Source organism: Maniola jurtina, chromosome 6, assembly GCF_905333055.1.
Source record: "Maniola jurtina chromosome 6, ilManJurt1.1, whole genome shotgun sequence".
NCBI lineage: Eukaryota > Metazoa > Arthropoda > Insecta > Lepidoptera > Nymphalidae > Maniola > Maniola jurtina.
Window position 1 is genome coordinate 2,267,573 of NC_060034.1, and position 21,050 is coordinate 2,288,622.

The window sequence follows — 21,050 nt, forward strand, 5'->3', positions numbered from 1 at the left end:
TTTATATTCATTCAAAAGTTTTTTAACGAGCATTCGGGTCACTTGATTTTAAGAGATTACCGCTGCCTATAATCATCTGTAGCGCCACAAGAACTACTAAATAGGCACTATTTAGAAGAATTATAGCAGACGAGAGGATGCCCGCGACTTCGTCCGCGTGGGTGTAGGTTTTGAAGATCCCGTGGGAACTGTTTGGTTTTCCGGGATAAACACTTGTTTATGTCAATAATATGGACGCAAGCTACCTCGGTACCAACATACAAATCGGTTGAGCGGATGGGTCTTTAGGAATCCCGTGGGAACTCTTTGATTTTTCACGATAAAAGTAGCTTGTCTGTCCCCGGGATATAAGCTAACTCTGTACCAAATTTCGTCAGAATCGGCTAAACTGTTGGGCCGTGAAAAGGTAGTAGACACACAGACAGACACTTTCGCATTTATAATATTAGTATGGATGGATGAAAGCTGATTCATACAGCTTTCCGGGATTAATTTTCAAACTAGGTACGAGTATTATATGAATAAGATCCGATAAGCTCTGGATCCGTACGAAGTCCATAGTTCGTAGTTATAAGCCCGTTGAATTGTTATGAAACTAGTCAGCCATAAACTGACCATAAAACCCATCGATCTAGTAATTCTAAATCGATTATAATATCATTTCTACCATCCGTAAGACCGTTATATTAACAGGGCTCTCTTCGTCACTTACTCCATACAATCGTAGTTCCAATTTCATTTGAATATTAAGCAACCAAAATCCATGAAATTTTGCAGACATATTCTACAAAGTAATGTCTGTGCCTGTGGTGTTTTAGATTTTTCTAAAAATATGTAGTTTCAACATTAAAGAGGCTCAAAGATTTGTATGTGAATTTTTAAGATCGCGTAGCTTTGAAACCGAATATTTTAACAGAAATCTGGAAAACCACAGGCATAGATATTAGTTTCTAGAATAGGTCTGCAAAATTTCATGGGCTTTAGTTGCTTAATATTCAAATGAAATTGAGACTACGATTGTATGGAGTAAGTGACGGAGAGAGCCCTGTTAAGACCGTTTTACGCCCAAGCAACAGTGCAACATTGAAACATACCAATGAGTTGCATACTACGTATACAAAAAATTTAAATTATAATCAGCCGTGCCATATTCATTATTATAAGAGGCACCCATGAATTTAAGTTCTAAAACTCTACTTTTATTTAAGGTCGTTTTACGTCAAAGTAGCACAGTGCAACATTGAAACATGCGACTAAGTTGCACACTACAAAAAAAATAATAAGGATTGGCATGTCATATTAATTATTATGAGAGGCCCCTATGAATTCAAATATTCTAGTTATTTTACGTCAAAGTACGGGCTACAATAATTTAAATAGCAGCAAAACAAATATTTCATTCGTCAATATTTTCTGTGCTACAAACTACAAATAAATGGACAGATGAGTGAATAAATTCCGACTTTAAATAGACCAAAACATTCTATAACAAGTGTAAATTAAAAATTTATAACACCCCTGACAAGTGAAGGTTACAGTAACTAGAAAAGAGCTGATAATTTTCAAACGGCTGAACCGATTTTCTTGGATTATAGCTAAGAACACTCACGATCAAGCCACCTTTGAAACAAAAAAAAAACTAAATTAAAATCGGCTCATTAGTTTAGGAGCTACGATGCCACAGACAGACACACACGTCAAACTTATAACACCCGTCTTTTTGGGTCGGGGGTTAAAAACAAAATAGTAAACATACTCATATTATTTCGAAACGGTGGGCAATTTTTATTCTTACAAGAAAATAAGATTGCCCGTTATATTTCTGTGTCCACTTGACCCACGAGCCACAATCACGTTCTAACAATGGTTCGTACAAACCACATTCTATACGTGCTGCTGACCGGAAGATTTATCCAAATATGACTTTCAGCTTGTTAGTGTGGATGAAAATGCGAGTGCTCTTGGGATCCTCTTTGACAGATCTAAGTGGAATAACGTGTATGAAAATGGCTTTGCTCTGCTTGCTAGGCTGACCGCACTTTGGATGAATTTTCGTACGAATTTGATTGGTACAGACACACGCGAACAATTCCAACTGTCCAAGTACTATGGGAACGCGGAGACTAGGTTTAAGTTAGTCGTTTTAATCGGATATACGAATACGCCAATGTCTTGCGCCACCTGGTCCAGTGGCTGCTTGACTGTGGCTGACTTGTTTAATGTATAGAATAGAATATATTTTAGAATAGAATAGAATAGAATGTATTTTTATCCAAGTAAACTTCAACAAGTGCTTTTGAATCGCCAAAATAATTTACCACGGGTTCGGAATGCCATTCCTACCGAAAAGAATTGCTCTTTTCAAGTGTTTGATTTACAATAATATTATGCCATTTTTTTTAATATTAGCCATGCTAATCATGACTAATACTCCCTTTTCCCCTACAATTAAGCGTAGAGCTTGTGCCAGGAGTGGGTACGACAATAGTGCAACGGGTGGGGTTTGAACCGCCGACCTTTCGGAATTCAGTCCGCTTCTCAACCGTTGAGCTATCGAGGCTCAATATTATACAAGCAATTGCAGACTCGCGCATTGTCGTCTACCCACCTAGTAGCCAGCTCTTCCTACGTTGCACTTTCTGGTGCGAGGTACCCATTCTAGCATAATATGTTTACGTACGATACAAATTCGCATTCAAAATGTGGTTTACCTTACAACATCCATAATGAATGTTGTAAGGTTGAATGTAGTATAGAAGCAGGCGTTATTTTGCGGAAGCCCATGATATACAAGGAACCAAATACTGAATTTAGTATAGTCCGCTAAACCAAACAAATCTGTATGGTGCAATATGCAGCATGCGATATGCACCGCCAACTTTGCAATTATGCATTGTAAGGTCTACATCTCCTGAGGATGCTCCAGAGTCAGGGCGAAACGTGCGTCGAGTGGTTTTGGGTTGTGGTGCTGCGTGGTGGTGGTGCGTGTGGCTTGCTTGGTGGTTGGCTTTTCCTGCATGTTTATCAGTGGGAGGGCAGGCAGTGCATGTCGCATGCTGCATGTTGCACCATACAGATTTGTTTGGTTCAGTGGATTATAGCAAATTAAGCTTTTGGTTCCTTGTATGTATGAATTTGAATCAAACTAAATAAAAGTGACAAAATGACGCAATCGTAAAATGCCTTTCCTTTTTTGCGTGTTTATTTTGAATAATTTTAAAATTCATCGTCATCCATTTGTTGATTCTATTTTATATTTTCCAATAATGGACGAAATGTTATTTCTGAATCGAGATTTAATATTTTATCACGACTTTGACGAATCGTCAGTGCAATCACGTCTAGTTGACAAACGCGCCAAAAATACACTTTCATTTTATCCGACGCCCAAATCTACTTTTGCTTTATCAATGTCCACTGATGAAATTTTAAGTGAAACTCCGACTTTCAGGTCGCATCTGCTTTTAAGAGGGGTATCTCCGTCATTTGTTCCATACAAACGTAGTTTAGTAGTCTAATATATATGTTAATATAGTATTATACTAGTTGATGCCCGCGACTTCGTTCCCGCGGATAGGTTGTTAAAAATCCCGAAAAAACTCAAAAAAACCACAGATGTATGTATATACTTTATTGCACCACAAAACACAAATCATAGATTACAAAAAAGATAACTTAAAATGTAGGTCCTACAAAAAGGCGGTCATATCGCTAAATAGCGATCTATTCCACTTTTTATAATAAGGGTTACTTTTTATCCCAGAAAATCAAAAAGTTCCCACGGGATTTTTAATAAATCTGATGTGAAGTCGCGGGCATCAGCTAGTGATAAAATATTCTACTTTCCCCATTTGAAAACTTGTGCTAAGAATGGGTATGACAATTTTGCAACGGATGGGGTTTGAACCGTCAACCTTTTGGATTTCAGTCCACTACTGAACCGTTGAGCTATAGAAGCTATTGATTGAGAATCAAACTACATTTGTATGGAGCGAGTGACGAAGAGACCGCCCTTAAGTAAGGCCGAGGATGAATTTAAATCAGCTTTCAACAACATTGACTCGGGAATTGCATAAATATTAATGCCCCCGAAAGACTTACGGCTGTGGATTAGGTGCCAGCAAAGGCTTTAGGTACAAGCTATTTCTGACTATAAACTAGAAAACTTTGTCAGTAACTATGCAGATCGAAGAAAGTTTCACTTTGATATTCACTAAGATACGAGTTTAATAGTTTCTTAGATTGCTGATTAGGTACTTGGTACGTTGTTTTATTGGTACACTTAATATTATAAAGGCGAAAGTTTGTATGTGTGTGTGTGTGTGTGTGTATGTTTGTTACTCCTTCACGCAAAAACTACTGGACGGATTGGGCTGAAATTTAGAATGGAGATAGATTATACCTTGGATTAGCACATAGGCTACTTTTTATCCCGGAAAATCAAAGAGTTCCGACGGGATTTTTAAAAACATCTACATCCACGCGAACGAAGTCGCGGGCATCAGCTAGTACATTCTAAAACAAACCAGAAAAGTATTAAATAAGTATATCCTCCGCGTTAAATTACCTTTGCCTGTATTTTCAAGCGGCCTTTTTTTTGGAAAATCGTTAGACGTTTGCGAAATCGGTTAAGTATAGACAGACAGACAGACAACCAAGTGATCCGTTAAGGGTTCCTTTTTCCTTTATAATTTGAAATAAAAGAAACTTCAGCACTGAAAGGTTAAAATCTTAAAATGTTCGTAAACACTATTTTGAAAATTATAAATTGTGTTTTATTTCTTGGTTGTGTCAGCGCTGAAATCGAGGATGTGCGTTTTGAGAATAACCTTATTACCGTGTTGACCTCAACATCGGATTGCCCTACTAATGCCTACTAATATTATTGACGTTTCCATTAATGTGCTGTCAGTCACGTGGAATTGTTTTTGTTTACTAAATTAAAGTGGAACATTATCACACTTACTATAAAGACGAAAGTGTGTGTGTGTATGTTTGTTACTCCTTCACGCAAAAACTACTCGACGGATTGGGCTGAAATTTGGAAAGGAGGATTATATCCTGGATTAGCACATAGGCTACTTTTTATCCCGGAAAATGCAAGAGTTCACACGGGTTTTTTTTTACAATCACACTAATATTATAAAGGAGAAAGTTTGTATGTGTGTGTGTGTGTGTGTGTGTATGTTTGTTACTCCTTCACGCAAAAACTACTGAACGGATTGGGCTGAAATTTAGAATGCAGGTAGATTATACCCTGGATTAGCACATAGGCTACTTTTTATCCCGGAAAATCAAAGAGTTCCCACGGGAATTTTAAAAAACCTACATCCACGCGAACGAAGTCGCGGGTATCAGCTAGTACAATATGAATTTGTAGCTTCGCGAACAAGTACTTATAGCCATAATAGAAATAAAAAGATTTTTTCATTTAAATAAACTATGTACTTTTGAATCATTAAGTGCATCTACCGCTGGTTCGTAATGACTTCCTTACAGAGAAGAACCAACAAGAAACTCGGCGATTGCTCTTTTAAAAGATAAAGCATAAAACTGCGACTACTTATTGATATTTACGTTACAACATTTCTGATGGCTTATTTTAATACTTGCCTATAACGCCTCTCACCGAAAAAAGCTTATTGATAGATTTAGAAGTAAAAGGTCAAAATTAGATTGTATTTCTCTCCTCCTACCAATCCTCCTACACTATAACCTTTTGCTCAAAAGTATTATTTTATCATCCCAGTTGAATACAAAAGTTTATCCATTGTTATTATCAGTTAGGTATTTGTAATTACTTTAATTGTGTCGTGTTTGCTTTTAATACAAGAATTTTGAACTAAAGACGCTCGAGGCAACAGAATAACAATGAAATATTCTTGTTATTGTTTAAAAGATAACCAAAGTTTGCGGGTCAAAGTATTCATCAACATTGAAACAAAGTTCAGTGTAAACAATGGAGCTTCGTTTGTTACAGGACTTTATGCTGTGAAGATAGTGAAAGTAGTGGTGCCAGAGATAATACAGTACGGAGTGCAGGACGCGGTGATATTAGACTGTGATTATACCTATGGGAATAATACTTCGGGGTTGGTGGTGAAATGGTTCTTCAAGAACAAAGCTCGGCCTGTGTACCAGTGGATAGTGACGCAGAAACCTCAGGACATGGGGATACTGAGAGGCCGGGTCGACCTGACGTACAGAGCGTCGAACGACCCATTAAAAATGCATAGGGCTCTGCGTATAGTGAAACCGAACACGGACATTTCGGGCGATTATACATGTGTCGTGTCGACCTTTATGGAGGAGGACTCGAGGACGAAGCAAATGATTGTTTTCGGTGAGTGACTCTTTTATGGCGCACCAATATTTTATGTTTTAGTGTCACGGATAACTGACGGGCTCGTAAAAGTGAATCGATGTTCGTTTTGTGTTTCGTGCTGTCCAAATATTGCTTACTGAAATTGTCTCTCTAAATATCCACGTAGATATATCTCTAATTATTTATCTATCTATATATCTCTAATTTTACGACCGAAACTAAACACTAAGGCGATCTGTATCTAAAAGTTACTAGTTCATTTTAGTTTTTTAGGGTTTCATACCCAAAATGGTAAAAACGGAGCCCTATTAATCTCACTCTCACTCTGCTGTCAGTCTGCCCGTTTGTCTGTCTGTCCGCGTGTCACAGGTCTCTACAACCAAGTATTGAATTAAAAATTCAATTAAATTATTTTTGTAAAGTTTGAAGAATATAAATAATAAGTATAATAATGAATAAAAATACAGAAGCTAATTTAATGAAGCATTTACTCTAATCCAGTTGCGTGATAGATGATTAGAGTTAAGTCACGGTTACAGTTAAACTTTGACTACCCAAAAAAAGAAAAGTGGGTTGCACAAGTCATTATTAAAGGTATTTTTTTTTTTTTATAAAAAAAGGGGGAAAAGGGGAATATTGGCTAATATTCTTTATTAGCCAATATTCCCCTTTTCCCCTCCAACTAAGCGCAAAGCTGTATTAGGAGTAGGTACGACAATAGTGCAACGGGTGGGGTTTGAACCGCCGACCTTTCGGAATTCAGTCGGCTCCTCAACCTGTTGAGCTATTGAGGCTCAATTATGCTTTTACTGTCGGTTAAAGTTTAACCGTAACCGTATCGTAACTTTAACCGCCGGTTTTGCAACTGGACCGTAAACAAACGGTTAGTTGAAAACTGTATTCAATTAGATTCAATGATATTCATTCAACAATATAGACATCTGTGACAATATCGACAGAATTAATTATTAATGCCAAAATTGTTCCAGTATAAATGTAGGTTATAGCTTTGAATTTAGCATCAAACGAAATTATATTTTAACTACCTAACAAACAACGTGAATCTGATTTTCAATATCATTCTGTTAATATTTGGAGCATTTAATTAAGCATCTGCATTAGCATTAATTAGAATTTCATAATATGAAGCGAACTGTGTATTTTGTAGTACAGTAGGTATAGGGTACTTTATTAATATGAAAATAAAGAAACTATCTGTTTAGAGATACTTCATACTACAGTAGAATGGTAAGCGCTGTGGCCTTATTAGTGGGAGGTCCCAGGTTCGATTCCCGGCAGATTTTGGATTTTAATAATTTCTGGTCTGGTCTGGTGGGAGGCTTCGGCCGTGGCTATTTAAAAGAAAATAGGCGTTCCGGTACGAACCCATGTAGAAACCAAAGGATGTATGAATTTAATGAAATCTGCCATACCCCTTCCAAGTTAGCCCATTTTCATCTTAGACTGCAACATTACTTACCACCTTGTGTATTCTAATTTTGGTAAGTACTACATCAAAAATAAAAATAAAATAAATAAATGAAATCTAAATATTAATTGGTAAGTAATATGGTATAGTTATGGTTTTTAATTCCGTGGAATTCTGAAGTTCCTTATAGACTATGGAATCTAAGGATTAATTATATAAAGGCCTGAGTTTGTACTTAATATATAGGCTACTTTTTTCCCGGGAAATCAAATAGTTCCCACGGGATTTAAAAGAACTCAATCCACGCAGATGAAGTCATGGCTCCAGTTATGTGTTTTTAAAGGAAATAACTGACTGTTGGATACATCAACGCGCGGTTAGGAACTTAAAATTTTGCATGATCTATAGGTAAAGTATCTATTTATTTCGCTACAATTCGAGATGGCAATCGGGTAAGAGGCGGGGGGTCGTCCCGCACACATGTCGCGTAAGGTTGTACCCACTGAAAACGATTTTTAGAAATTCGAATCGTGCGAAAACGGGGCGCTAGCTTGTACCACAGATAGTACCAAGTATACCTACTTAAGTTTCATATAAAGATGTTCAAACAAAATGCAAAAAGGCTTCTTAAAATTCATAAGAAACCAAACTATCGTGAAAGCCGATGTTCAAAACGATAACCCGTTTTGTTCCGTTCCGAAACCTTACGAACACTTCGGGCGCAAAAAGATGCGAAGCGGATAACAGATGCTGGCATAAATACGAGTTGTTTACTTCCTCAAAAAACAAGCTTATGCGATCTAATCCTCATTTATATTATAAATGCGAATATGTCGGTCTGTCTATCGGCTACTTTTATACGGTCCATCTCCGTCTCTTACTCCAAACAATCATAGTTTGATGCTTATTTGAATATTAAGCAACCAAAGTCTATGAAATTTTGCTGACACATTCTCAAAACTAATATACACGTTAACCTGCTCACACTCGGTGGCTGAAACTTTTTTTTTATTCAGATACAAGTTAGCCCTTGACTGCAATCTCACCTGGTGGTAAGTGATGATGCAGTCTAAGATGGAAGCGGTCTAACCTGGAAATGGCAGTTTTTATCAAACCCATAAGTACTCCTTTGGTTTCTACTCGGCATCGTACCTGAACGCTAAATCGCTTGGCGGCACGGCTTTGCCGGTAGGGGTTTCACCAGACCAGACTAGAAATTTGGATATTCATAAAATTCTAAATCCATACCGGGAAGCGAACCTGGGACCTCCCACTAATAAGACCACTAATAAGGCACAAGGGGGGTCGTTGAAAACTACAATAGCTGTGATTGGACCCAGGGCAGAGAAAAATAAATAAACCATAGAACAGAGACTCGACAACTAACTCAAGAATGCTCTAAGCTTTATACTTGGACCCTAAACCATTGGTAGATGACGGTCGTACTGGATACGTGTCATGTGGGGAGTAAACGTTTTACGAGGAGCTAGCCGGCGAAATATGAAATTCACGTTACCTACATCATCTATGAGTACACTTGTGTGAGTGGAGAGTAATTTGTGTGTGTGATCTCGAGTTACTTGATGACTCTTGTTGAAGGAATACAAGTTAGAGTAACCGCTTTAACTTGTATTCCTTCCTATACACACTGCACCCGATCTGAATCCGTGAAAACACGGATATAAAAAACTCGGACCGAGTTCGGATATTGCTTACGTATTGCGTTGAGTTTCATTCATAATCCACCCATCGCCAACCTACTACGTACTGAGCACGTTTGCAATTTTTTTTTTTTTAAACGTGTTCGTGCACGTGCACGAGCAGCAGCAAACTTTGCAAATTTTTATTATTTTGGTTTGGGATTTTTGGTATGATGGTGCGGAACCCTTCGTATGCGAATCCGACTCGCATTTGACCGATTTTGACATCTACAAAAACGAAGTGAGGTATTATGGTAGCGTAATAACATAACGGTGCCAGCGAAAACATTGTTATTGGCAATCTATAAAATACGTAGATGGGAATATTGTGTACGTCTGACTTCCACCTTCCAGAAACTTTGCGACAGTTTCAAGATTTATGTAGGTATTTTTGCAGGCAAGGTAATATTACCGGGAGATAGCAACAAATCACGTGCGCTGCGATGAAAAATATTGTTATGGACTCGGAGCCAGCGCGTGCCAGACTTTCGTTATTTTATAAAAGCTGAATGTTCCTCTGCATTATGTTCCCAACACAGACAGGAACGATGAATTTTTTTTTATAACCATAAAGTACTGAGAGCAGTACTTTATTAGGATTACAATCTAGCCTACGAGGAAAGCTAATAAGTTATTTATGTTAACCTAAACTTATAAAAGTACTTAATTATATCTAAGAGTCCGTCCATTGACATATTTCTTAGTTTATCGTTAGTTATTATTTTATGACACTTTGTTCTTGTGTTCATTATAGAACGATCAGTGATTATGAAGTTTTGATCATGGGAGATGACAGTGGTAATAAAGGTGTTAAAAAATCATACGTCAAAGTACAGAGTCTAATAAATATTTTCTTTGGAATAGTATTACAATACACGTCATGGATTGCCAGATACTTAGTGTCGTGGCAACCCCCTGCCAGACATCCTTGAAGTTTAAGGGTATCTGGTAGGGAGTGCCCATAATGCTGTAATGCTCTGGTATTCTGGCAATGCATGACTAGATTTCTAATACTATTCCGAAGAAAATATAAAGAAATAGACTATACTATGACGTAAGATTTATTACATCTTTATTACCTGTCATTATCTCCCAAAGCCACCGTGATCCAAACTTCATAGTCGCTGATCGCTCCTCCCAGTGTTGGGGACAATTCGCAGAGAAACATTCAGCTTTTATAAAATAACGAAGGTCTGGCACGCGCCAGCGCGTGCCAGACCTTCGTTATATAATCTCTCTCTATACATATAATCTCTCTCTATTATCTTGATCATAGGGGTATTTACAATCGGTATGATTTATTTTAGTTATTATTGTAGGAGATAACGTTGAAAGATAACTCCGAAATGATGCTATAAAGCTTTCGTGGTTTAATATTGTTATAGTTACAGTAAGACTTTTCGGAAATAAGTGCGTATTAAGTTAAATATTAGTTGCAGTTAAAATGAGACAGATTTATGTGAGTGATATGGTGCTGTCTCGTTTTAACAGAGTCTTAAGAGGGGTCTCTCCGTCACTCGCTTCATACAAACGTAGTTCCAATTTCATTTGAATATTAAGCAACCAAAGTCCATGAAATTTTGCAGACATTCTAGAAACTAATATCTATGTCTGTGGTTTTCCAGATTTCTGCTAAAATATTCGGTTTCAAAGTTACGCGGTCTTAAAAATTTACATACAAATCTTTGAGCCCCTGTAACTTTAAAACTACATATTTTTAGAAAAATCTAAAATACTACAAACACAGATATTAGTTTCTAGAATATGTCTGCAAAATTTCATGGACTTTGGTTGCTTAATATTCAAATGAAATTAGAACTACGATTTTTTGAAGCAAGTGACGGAGAGAGCCCTGTTAAGTCTAAGCAAAGTGCACTCTATAAATCTCAGGCTTAGACTGCGTATTTATTACAGTAGAGGAAAAGTTACCTACTTATACTTAAGTATACGTTTTCAGTAGATAATATGATATTAAAAAACCAATTTGCTTTAATGACCAACTGAATTTGAAAAGAGCTGAGTGGAAATCGCAGAAATAGTACCTAAAATATAAAATCATGTAAACTACTACATTTTATGGCTACTGAGTACGATTTTGTAAGATTACAATAGCTCCAATAGTACGATGTACCTAATAAAGTTTCGAACTTATACGTAGTGCAGAATTAAATTCCACAGCAGAACTATAAAAATAAATAAAGAAACAACAAGACCAGATGTTCCGAGTAAAGAGGCAAAGAAATTGCAATTTTATAAAACAAAACTTTGCACCGCCATTGTACACGACCACGGAATGTTAACAGCTCATTAGTTACAAGAATAAGCTCTTTATTTACTGAACAGCTGCTATAAGCAAGCTATAAAGGAATTTTGTATTGGAAATATTAAAACTTGGTTGGTTCATAATATATTTAGAAATAAGATCATTATAATATATTAGGATATTATCAATTTCAGCCCTTAGCTATATTATGTCGATATTTTGTTTCATTATTTCATTATTAATGAACTATGAGGTTGAGATGGGGTATGAGGCGGGGGGACGCTTCGCACACCCGCAAGTCACCCGTACTCACCCGCACTCACCCGCACTCACCCGAAGCGGGTTAGCGCGGGGGCTATGCGGGGTGTCTCCACCCCGGTTGCCATCTCAACTTGTCGCACACTACACGATTAGGTAACAAAAAAGCTAGCCTTACCCATGCCCACGTGGAATAGTCCCAAGAATACTGACTGCATTCCCGCGCTGGATAGCCAGGCTGGTCCTTTACGCAAGCCCGCCTTTTTATCACCAAATGAGGCATTTAACTGCGATGAAAATAATGTCTCATCATGTAAAATTTTTTTTGCACCAATTCCCCGTAAAACGTTACCAAATGTAACTCTCGATAAGAGAAAGGCATATTTGCGCCTCCTACCGGTTTCAGCCATTTCTACTGCAGCCCCTGGTCTTGATGCTGTCTCCCTGATATGACAATGGGGTTTATGTTTCAATGCACGTTGCGTCCCACATTAGGACCCGTCCCCGTTCCCAGGGAACCAGCATCAATCCATCAGGTTTCCTGCCATCATTCCGACTATCCTGCCGGGCACAGGAATATTTATGGTGGCAAGAGCCGAGTAGGTATATCTTGTTATCAAAATATTAAACTATAAAACTGTACGATATAATCGTTTAAACATCAAACTGAAGAAGTGAAATGGGCGAAGGAAGCAGGATAAGAGTAAGTTATTCGGGCACATTAGAGCTAATGAGGAAATTCGGGAAAATGTGACTTCTAAATGCTCACCCTAACTTATGTTAATGATGCCGTTTAGACCTTATATTTTGTGGTAGAGTGACGGAATATCGTTCAGAACAACTTGAGCATATTTTAAGAGTATTCGAGTATCTTATGCAATACTAGCTGATGCCCGCGACTTCGTCCGCGTGGTTTTAGGTTTTTCAAAATCCCGTAGGAACTCTTTGATTTTCCGGGATAAAAAGTAGCTCATGTGCTAATCTAGGAAATCATCTATCTTCATTTCAAATTTCAGGCAAATCCGTTCAGTAGCTTTTGCGTAAAAGAGTAACAAACATACACACACACACATACCTAGGTACATACACACAAACTTTTGAATTTATAATATTAGTGAGATTAGACATCAATTACCTAATATTAGACATCACCCGTCGCTTTCACAGTGGTAAACACAGTAGGTAAGGTTTATATTTGGGACGCCCCAGATTTGATCTGATGGGAGGTCTCAGTCGTGGCTAGTTATAATCTTATTCGCAAACATAACATAACATACTACCCGCTGACAGGCGGACGGACGGACAGCCTAGGCTTAATAGGGTCTCGTTGGCTCGTCGTTCGAGTACGGAACCCTAAAACCTGCAAGAGCAATAGTTAACGCCTAGTATGATGTTACAGTGCCGGAGACGAACTTCCGGCTGATCCAGAACAAGACTGACGATGACACGGTCAACGTCATCTGCGCGGCGGACGGCGCCTTCCCCGCGCCTAACCTCACGCTCGCCACGCCGGAAAGGTGAGAAAAATATTAATATTCACACTGAAAATCAAAAAATCAAAATCACTTATTCATAACAAGTGTAAATTAAAAATTTATAACACCCCCGACAAATGAAGGTTACAGTAACTAGAAAACAGCTGATAACTTTCAAACGGTTGAACCGATTTTCTTGGATTACTCTCACAGTAAGAGGAATTTTGGCCACAGTCTAACCACACTGGCTAAGGGCGGACTTCACACACCTTTGAGAACATTATGGAGAACTTTCAGGCATGCAGGTTTCCTCGCGATGTTTTCTTTCACCGTTAAATCATGTGATATTTTATTTATTTAAAAATCGTGCATAACTCCGAAAAGTTAGAGGTGTCGGAACTATTTATTTAATTTATTTAGCGTTACTAATTTAATAATTTAATAATAATGTAACATTAAAATAATCTTAATTTATAATGATTATAACTGTCGTAGATAATAATTTGATGATTGTGTGTAATAAATGTAATATATTGTAAATTGCGATGCCCTGACAGGGCGTCATGTAACTATACTTATTTAGCTTTAAGTTATATAGTTATTTGTACATGACAGCAATGAAATAAAAAAATAAATAAAAACCCCCAACCCTCCGAATAGGTCCGACGTCTTAACCACTAGGCCTTACCGCTTTTTATGGTTTGTTTTGGGTGGTTACAGTGTTGCCACTGTTTCAATTCAAAAATATGCAAAAATAACTTAAATGTATACCTAGTTTAAACTTTTTTCGTGATTATAATCGGTAACGTATATCTGCTGCAATAGCTATAATTTCTCGGAACTGATGCAGCTGTGTATCGTATTCAGGACCTTTCGCCTATGAGCCTCACTAGAGAGATTTAAAATGTGAGCTCTATAAACCCTCGATTTAAACCCTGTTTAATGAATACAATTTACACACGCCAAAGTGAATTTCGATAAAAACGACCGCATAATATACTAAAATCCGAATTTAACTACATTAACAGAGCTCTCTCCGTCACTTACTCCATACAATCGTAGTTCCCATTTCATTTGAATATTAAGCAACCAAAGTCCATGAAATTTTGCAGACATAGTCTAGAAACTAATATCTGTGTCTGTGGTGTTTTAGATTTTTCTAAAAATATGTAGTTTTAAAATTACAGGGGCTCAAAGATTTGTATTTTTCTTTAAAAAAAGGCCCAACTTTGTGCTCGTTTTTCTAGACAACGAAGCAATTTAATGAAATTTGGAAAAACCACAGACCTAGAAAATTTAATGAATATTATGTAGTAAAAAAATTATCGTTATATATTTTATATTGTTATAATTATGTGGGAACTACGAAAACCAGAAATTACACCCAGAAATCTTGAAAATTTCGTGCTGTCTCGATTTGTGCAAGCGGGGTGGTGAAGTGCGGGGGACGACACGTGAAACTGACAGAAACTGAAAGTCTAAACACACGGGCCACATTTAGACTGCACCCAACTCCAAACTTGTCGATAGGTCTAACTAAATACACTGGTACATTTCAACTTGCGTTAGACGTATGCGTTACCTACTCAGACGCTGCCTGTAGATAAAAATATGTCTCATGTTTGCTGGCAATAGCGCATGCATCAAACCCTGCAAGTTGCAACTCTCTTGCAACCTATTCCTCACGCAATACGCACAGCTTTAATATTATAATTTTTGACAATGTATACTATAATATGTAATGCCATATCACAGGTCACTCTCTGATTTATTGCTAACAATTTACTTCCAAATGCAAAGAAATCTAAGTGTGTTGAATTCACACTGCCCAATACCAGGACCTTAAATGACATAAATTCATTGATAAATAATCATATGTTGAAAATAAAGGAGAACCCCGTGTTTCTCGGTATAATGTTAGATGCAAAGCTTCTATGGAACACCCACATATCAACACTTGATGGTAAACTCAGCTCTGCTGCTTACACTGTTAGAAAAATTCGACAGGTACTGACGTGGAAACTGCAAAAATTGTATATTTTGCTTATTTTCACTGTATTATGTCTTACGGACTCTTGCTATGAGATAAAGCGGTAGATATTGAGAAAAAAATGTATTACAGAAAAGGACAGGACGTGCAATTTATAATTTAAAACCGCGCGCTGCCATACAATAAAAATATAAGGAAATAAGTACCTTATCTATTATCTTATAGTAGCTTCTAAATATATTTACAACTAGCTAATGCCCGCAGCTTCGCTCGCGTGGATTTAGGTTTTTAAAAATCCCGATCCTTTTATTTCCCAGAACAAAAGTTGCCTCTCCGTAATAGCCCGTCCCCGGGATGCAACTTGTTTCTGTATCACGTAAGAACATTTAAACGGATGATCCTTTTCAAATCCCGAGGGATCACCAGGATTTAGGAATGCAATTTCTTACAGCATCAGGGTTGAGGTCAACGACAAAGTGTTTACTTGGTATAGATACCTTCAATATCAATTAATAATCGACACTTTTTAAATCCCATTAGCTTTAGTAGTCAGGTCCCCTGCAACATCAGGATTGAGGAGTTGGAATCCAAATTTTTTATTGAACAATGTCGCAAACTTTCTTTATCGATTAAAAAAACTACCCAAAATTACGCAGTTAGGTTACCTGCCAAATTTCATGGTTTTGAGTCAACGGGAAGTACCCTAGAGGTTTTCTTGACACACACGACAGACAGAGAGATAGACAACAAAGTGATCCTATAAGAGTTCCGTTTTTCATTTTGAGGTACGAAACCCTAGAAAACGTAGGATCGGCATTCCGAACCAGTGGTAAATTTTTCTGACCATCCAAAAACACTTTGAAGTTTACCTAAACGTTTACAGGAATAAAAATTTATCATTGTATTCCATTCCATTTCATTCTATTCCATTCTGTTCAAAGATAAATAGATAATAAAAATATTTGTCACCGAAACAATAATTTACGATACATCGACCAATATCAATTTTACTGATGACAATCTGACTATTACCAAAGTGAACGACTACTATAATATTATACTATATATAGCTCGATTACCACTCACTCACTCACTCACTCATTGACATAATTGTTCTCCTAGAAAGAGACGGAAAATGATATAGTGATGTAGGGGAGATGTGTTCGGATTCGGGAACCCTCTGGGGAAAAATTATGACATTTCAGAAAAACAAGATGGCGGCCGAGGTAATTTTTGCAGCTCCGTTGTTTTCCAATCGATTTTGTTGAATTTTGCAAACTTTGTAGAAAGTAGTAAATGATTAACAAAAAATGTGGAAAAAATTGGAAAAACAAGATGGCGGCCGAGCCGTAGCGTTTTCAAAATTTTCATTTTTCGACCCCGAACCGCGGCGCCACAGATCCGAAACGGGGTAATCGAGGATAATTATTTTTATTGGTTTCTCCCACGATTATCCTGTATTTTGACAGAACGGGAGTGGTTTTTAAAAATTCAAGATGGCGGCTGTCATGGCGGCCGTTTTGTTCGAGGTACGAAAAAACGCAATTTTAAAAGTTAAATATCTCAAAGTTGGCAACATCGGAGCGATTCGGCTTCTATGAAGCGGTTGTACGTATAGGCTCGAGGTATAGATCGGTGGGAAAAAATTACCCCATTTTTAGGGAAATTTCAAGATTTTCGGGAAATTGTAAAAAATCGAAATACGCACTTTTAGCAAAATCCGAGTATGAGTGATTACGTGTTTTGCTCGTACAAATGACATTTGGGTATTTTTGTCACCGGAGACTGGCAACACTGGAATTTATCAAAGTAAAAGTGATTTTCGACACGGTCTTTTTCACGGTATCCCCTTTCGCGTGGGTGCGAGCGAGAGGAAAGATTGAAACGTCATCGGGCGCGGTATATCCTGTAGTTAATAGGAAAATTATGAAACCGTGTAAAATCTTTCTGTGAAACGAGTTGGCGGCCATTTTGTACTTTTTTTAATTTTTCGAAATTTTGATCACGTTTTTGAGGCAGTTGGCAACATTTTGGAAAGTCAGTATGTATGAATCGATTGTGTATCTCGGCTGGCAGTATGGAGATATGCAACCGGTGTTGCCAGTTTTGGGGAGATTTTCAAGATTTTCAACTAAGAAACTCCTGTAAAATTTTGTATGAAAAATTTTTTTTTCACTGATGGTGTTATATAGAAAACAAAAACTTAGTAAGCCAAAATTATGGAGAAAGCTGATGATTGAGGATATCGGAGACGGGTGAAGGGTCCGCTTAAGGTATTGAAGATAGGTGGGGGGTGCTCGAGCAAATGTCATTCATGACGTCATCCAATTGCCAAAAAGCTGAAAAAAAATTCAAAATGGCGAAGAAAAGATGGCCGCCATACAAATTTCACCGGTGTCCAGCTCGGAGGGTATAAAAGATGGAAGTGTGGTTTCTGGGAAGAAGATGATCAGGATCTGAAGGTCTACTCGATAATTAGAAAAAAAAATCAAAATGGCGGATTTTTTTTTCCCATAGAAAATGTATGGCGAATATTGAATGTCTCATTCTCCTAGAAAGAGCCGGAAAACGATACAATAATGTAGGGGAGATGTGTTCGGGTGGGGGAGGCGAGTAGGGAAAAATTATGACATTTCAGAAAAACAAGATGGCGACCGACGTGATTTTTGCAACTCTATTGTTTTCCAACCGATTTCGCTGAAACTCGCAATCTTTGAAGAATGTAGTAAACGATTAATAGAAAAAGTGGAAAATTTTGAAAAAACAAGATGGCCGCCGTACAAATTTCGTCGGTGTCTATCTCGGAGGCTATAAAAGATGGAAGAGTGGTTTCTAGGCAAAAGATGATCAGGATCCGAAGGTCTACTCGGTGAAACAAACTCTGCATGCTCGCGGACCACTTTAGTGGTCCGCGCACCCACGCACCCTACTAAATTATTATCCTAATTTACAAAAAATAATATGGATATCGTTTTCAGGGTTTTTCTGGGTGCTGATTTTGATAACGACATTTATTTTCAAATCCAAGATGGCGGACTTACATTTTCTACAAAAAATAGAAATGCCTGTCATTTTATGGGGTTTTTCGGGGTGAATTGTGTATCTTAATAAATCAATTTGGTTTTATATAATAAAGTTTACCTTATCACGTCACGTGAGCTGCTTTAGCAGCTCGCGCACCGAGCAAAAACTAGTTATACTATATATAGCTCGATTACCACTCACTGACTCACTCACTCATTGACATAATTGTTCTCCTAGAAGGAGACGGAAAATGATATAATGATGTAGGGGAGTTGTGTTTGGATTCGGAAACCCTCTGGGGAAAAATTATGACATTTCAGAAAAACAAGATGGCGGCCGATGTGATTTTTGCACCTCCGTTGTTTTCCAACCGATTTCGTTGAATTTTGCAAACTTTGAAGAAAGTAGTAAACGGTTAATAGAAAATGTAGAAAAAATTGGAAAAACAAGATGGCGGCCGAGCCGCAGCGTTTTGAAAATTTTGATTTTTCGACCCCGAACCGCGGCGCCACAGATCCGAGACGGGGTAATCGAGGATAATTATTTTTTCTGGTTTCGCCCACGATTATCCTGTATTTTGACAGAACGGGAGTGGTTTTTAAAAATTCAAGATGGCGGCTGTCATGGCGGCCGTTTTGTTCGAGGTACGAAAAAACGCAATTTTAAAAGTTAAATATCTCAAAGTTGGCAACATCGGAGCGATTCGGCTTCTATGAAGCGGTTGTACGTATAGAGTCGAGGTATAGATCGGTGGGAAAAAATTACCCCATTTTTAGGGAAATTTCAAGATTTTCGGGAAATTGTAAAAAATCGAAATACGCACTTTTAGCAAAATCCGAGTATGAGTGATTACGTGTTTTGCTCGTACAAATGACATTTGGGTATTTTTGTCACCGGAGACTGGCAACACTGGAATTTATCAAAGTAAAAGTGATTTTCGACACGGTCTTTTTCACGGTATCCCCTTTCGCGTGGGTGCGAGCGAGAGGAAAGATTGAAACGTCATCGGGCGCGGTATATTCTGTAGTTAATAGGAAAATTATGAAACCGTGTAAAATCTTTCTGTGAAACGAGTTGGCAGCCATTTTGTATTTTTTTTTATTTTTCGAAATTTTGACCACGTTTTTGAGGCAGTTGGCAACATTTTGGAAAGTCAGTATGTATGAATCGATTGTGTATCTCGGCTGGCAGTATGGAGATATGTAACCGGTGTTGCCAGTTTTGGGGAGATTTTCGAGATTTTCAACTAAGAAACTCCTGTAAAATTTTGTATGAAAATTTTTTTTTTCACTGATGGTGTTATATAGAAAACAAAAACTTAGTAAGCCAAAATTATGGAGAAAGCTGATGATTGAGGATATCGGAGACGGGTGAAGGGTCCGCTTAAGGTATTGAAGATAGGTGGGGGGTGCTCGAGCAAATGTCATTCATGACGTCATCCAATTGCCAAAAAGCTGAAAAAAAATTCAAAATGGCGAAGAAAAGATGGCCGCCATACAAATTTCAGCGGTGTCCAGCTCGGAGGGTATAAAAGATGGAAGTGTGGTTTCTTGGCAAAAGAGAATCAAGATCCGAAGGTCTACTCGATGAATAGAAAAAAAATTCAAAATGGCGGAATTTATTTTTCCATACATTTTGTATGGCGATTATGAATGTCTCATTCTCCTAGAAAGAGACGGAAAACGATACATTGATGTATGGGAGATATGTTTGGAGGCGCGATATGAGTAGGGGAAAATTATGAAATTTCAGAAAAACAAGATGGCGACCGACGTGATTTTTGCAACTCTTTTGTTTTCCAACCGATTTCGTTGAAACTCGCAATCTTTGAAGAATGTAGTAAACGATTAATAGAAAAAGTGGAAAATTTTGGAAAAACAAGATGGCCGCCGTAAAAATTTCGTCGGTGTCTATCTCGGAGGCTATAAAAGATGGAAGAGTGGTTTCTTGGCAAAAGATGATCAGGGTCCGAAGGTCTACTCGGTGAAACAAACTCTGCATGCTCGCGGACCACTTTAGTGGTCCGCGCACCCACGCACCCTACTTTATTAACCTCAACTACCCCGTTTTTACAAAAAATGATATGGATGTCGTATTCAGAGTTTCCCAGGGTGCTGATTTTGATAACGACATTTATTTTGAAATCCAAGATGGCGGGCGTGCACTTTTTAAGAAAAAAAATTGATATAGGTGTCGTTTTATGGGGTTTTCGGGGTAATTTGTGTATCTTAATAAAAAAAATCGGTTTAATACAACTCATAAACCTAACCACGTCACGTGAGCTGCTTTAGCAGCTCGCGCACCGAGCAAAACACTAGTCTATTATATACGACTAACATAATATGTATTATAAATTGTGTGCCGTTTGCATTCTCACTAGGTTCTCATTAAGTTTGTTTTATTTGGTTAAACTTTCTGGCATTTATATTGTTATGACGTTTAATTGGCAAACAGTCTGTTTATTGGCTGAAACTCAAAAATTCAGCCAATCACAACAAAGAAAATATTGTAATAATGATTGATGCAGCTTTCTGTAATTGAAAACAAAATATTTGACATTAACTTGAATGTGACAGTGTTTTCCGA

The 21,050-nt window shown here is 37.6% G+C and overlaps 1 protein-coding gene across 1 annotated transcript in view; it reads left to right on the plus strand.

Moving 5' to 3' along the window:
- Positions 1-21,050, plus strand: part of LOC123865926 — a 130,600-nt gene that overhangs the window by 94,880 nt on the left and 14,670 nt on the right. The window contains exons 2-3 of the mRNA XM_045907147.1: positions 5,981-6,343; positions 13,375-13,492. Coding sequence (XP_045763103.1) covers positions 5,981-6,343; positions 13,375-13,492 — 481 coding nt within the window. The remainder of the gene's footprint in view (positions 1-5,980; positions 6,344-13,374; positions 13,493-21,050) is intronic.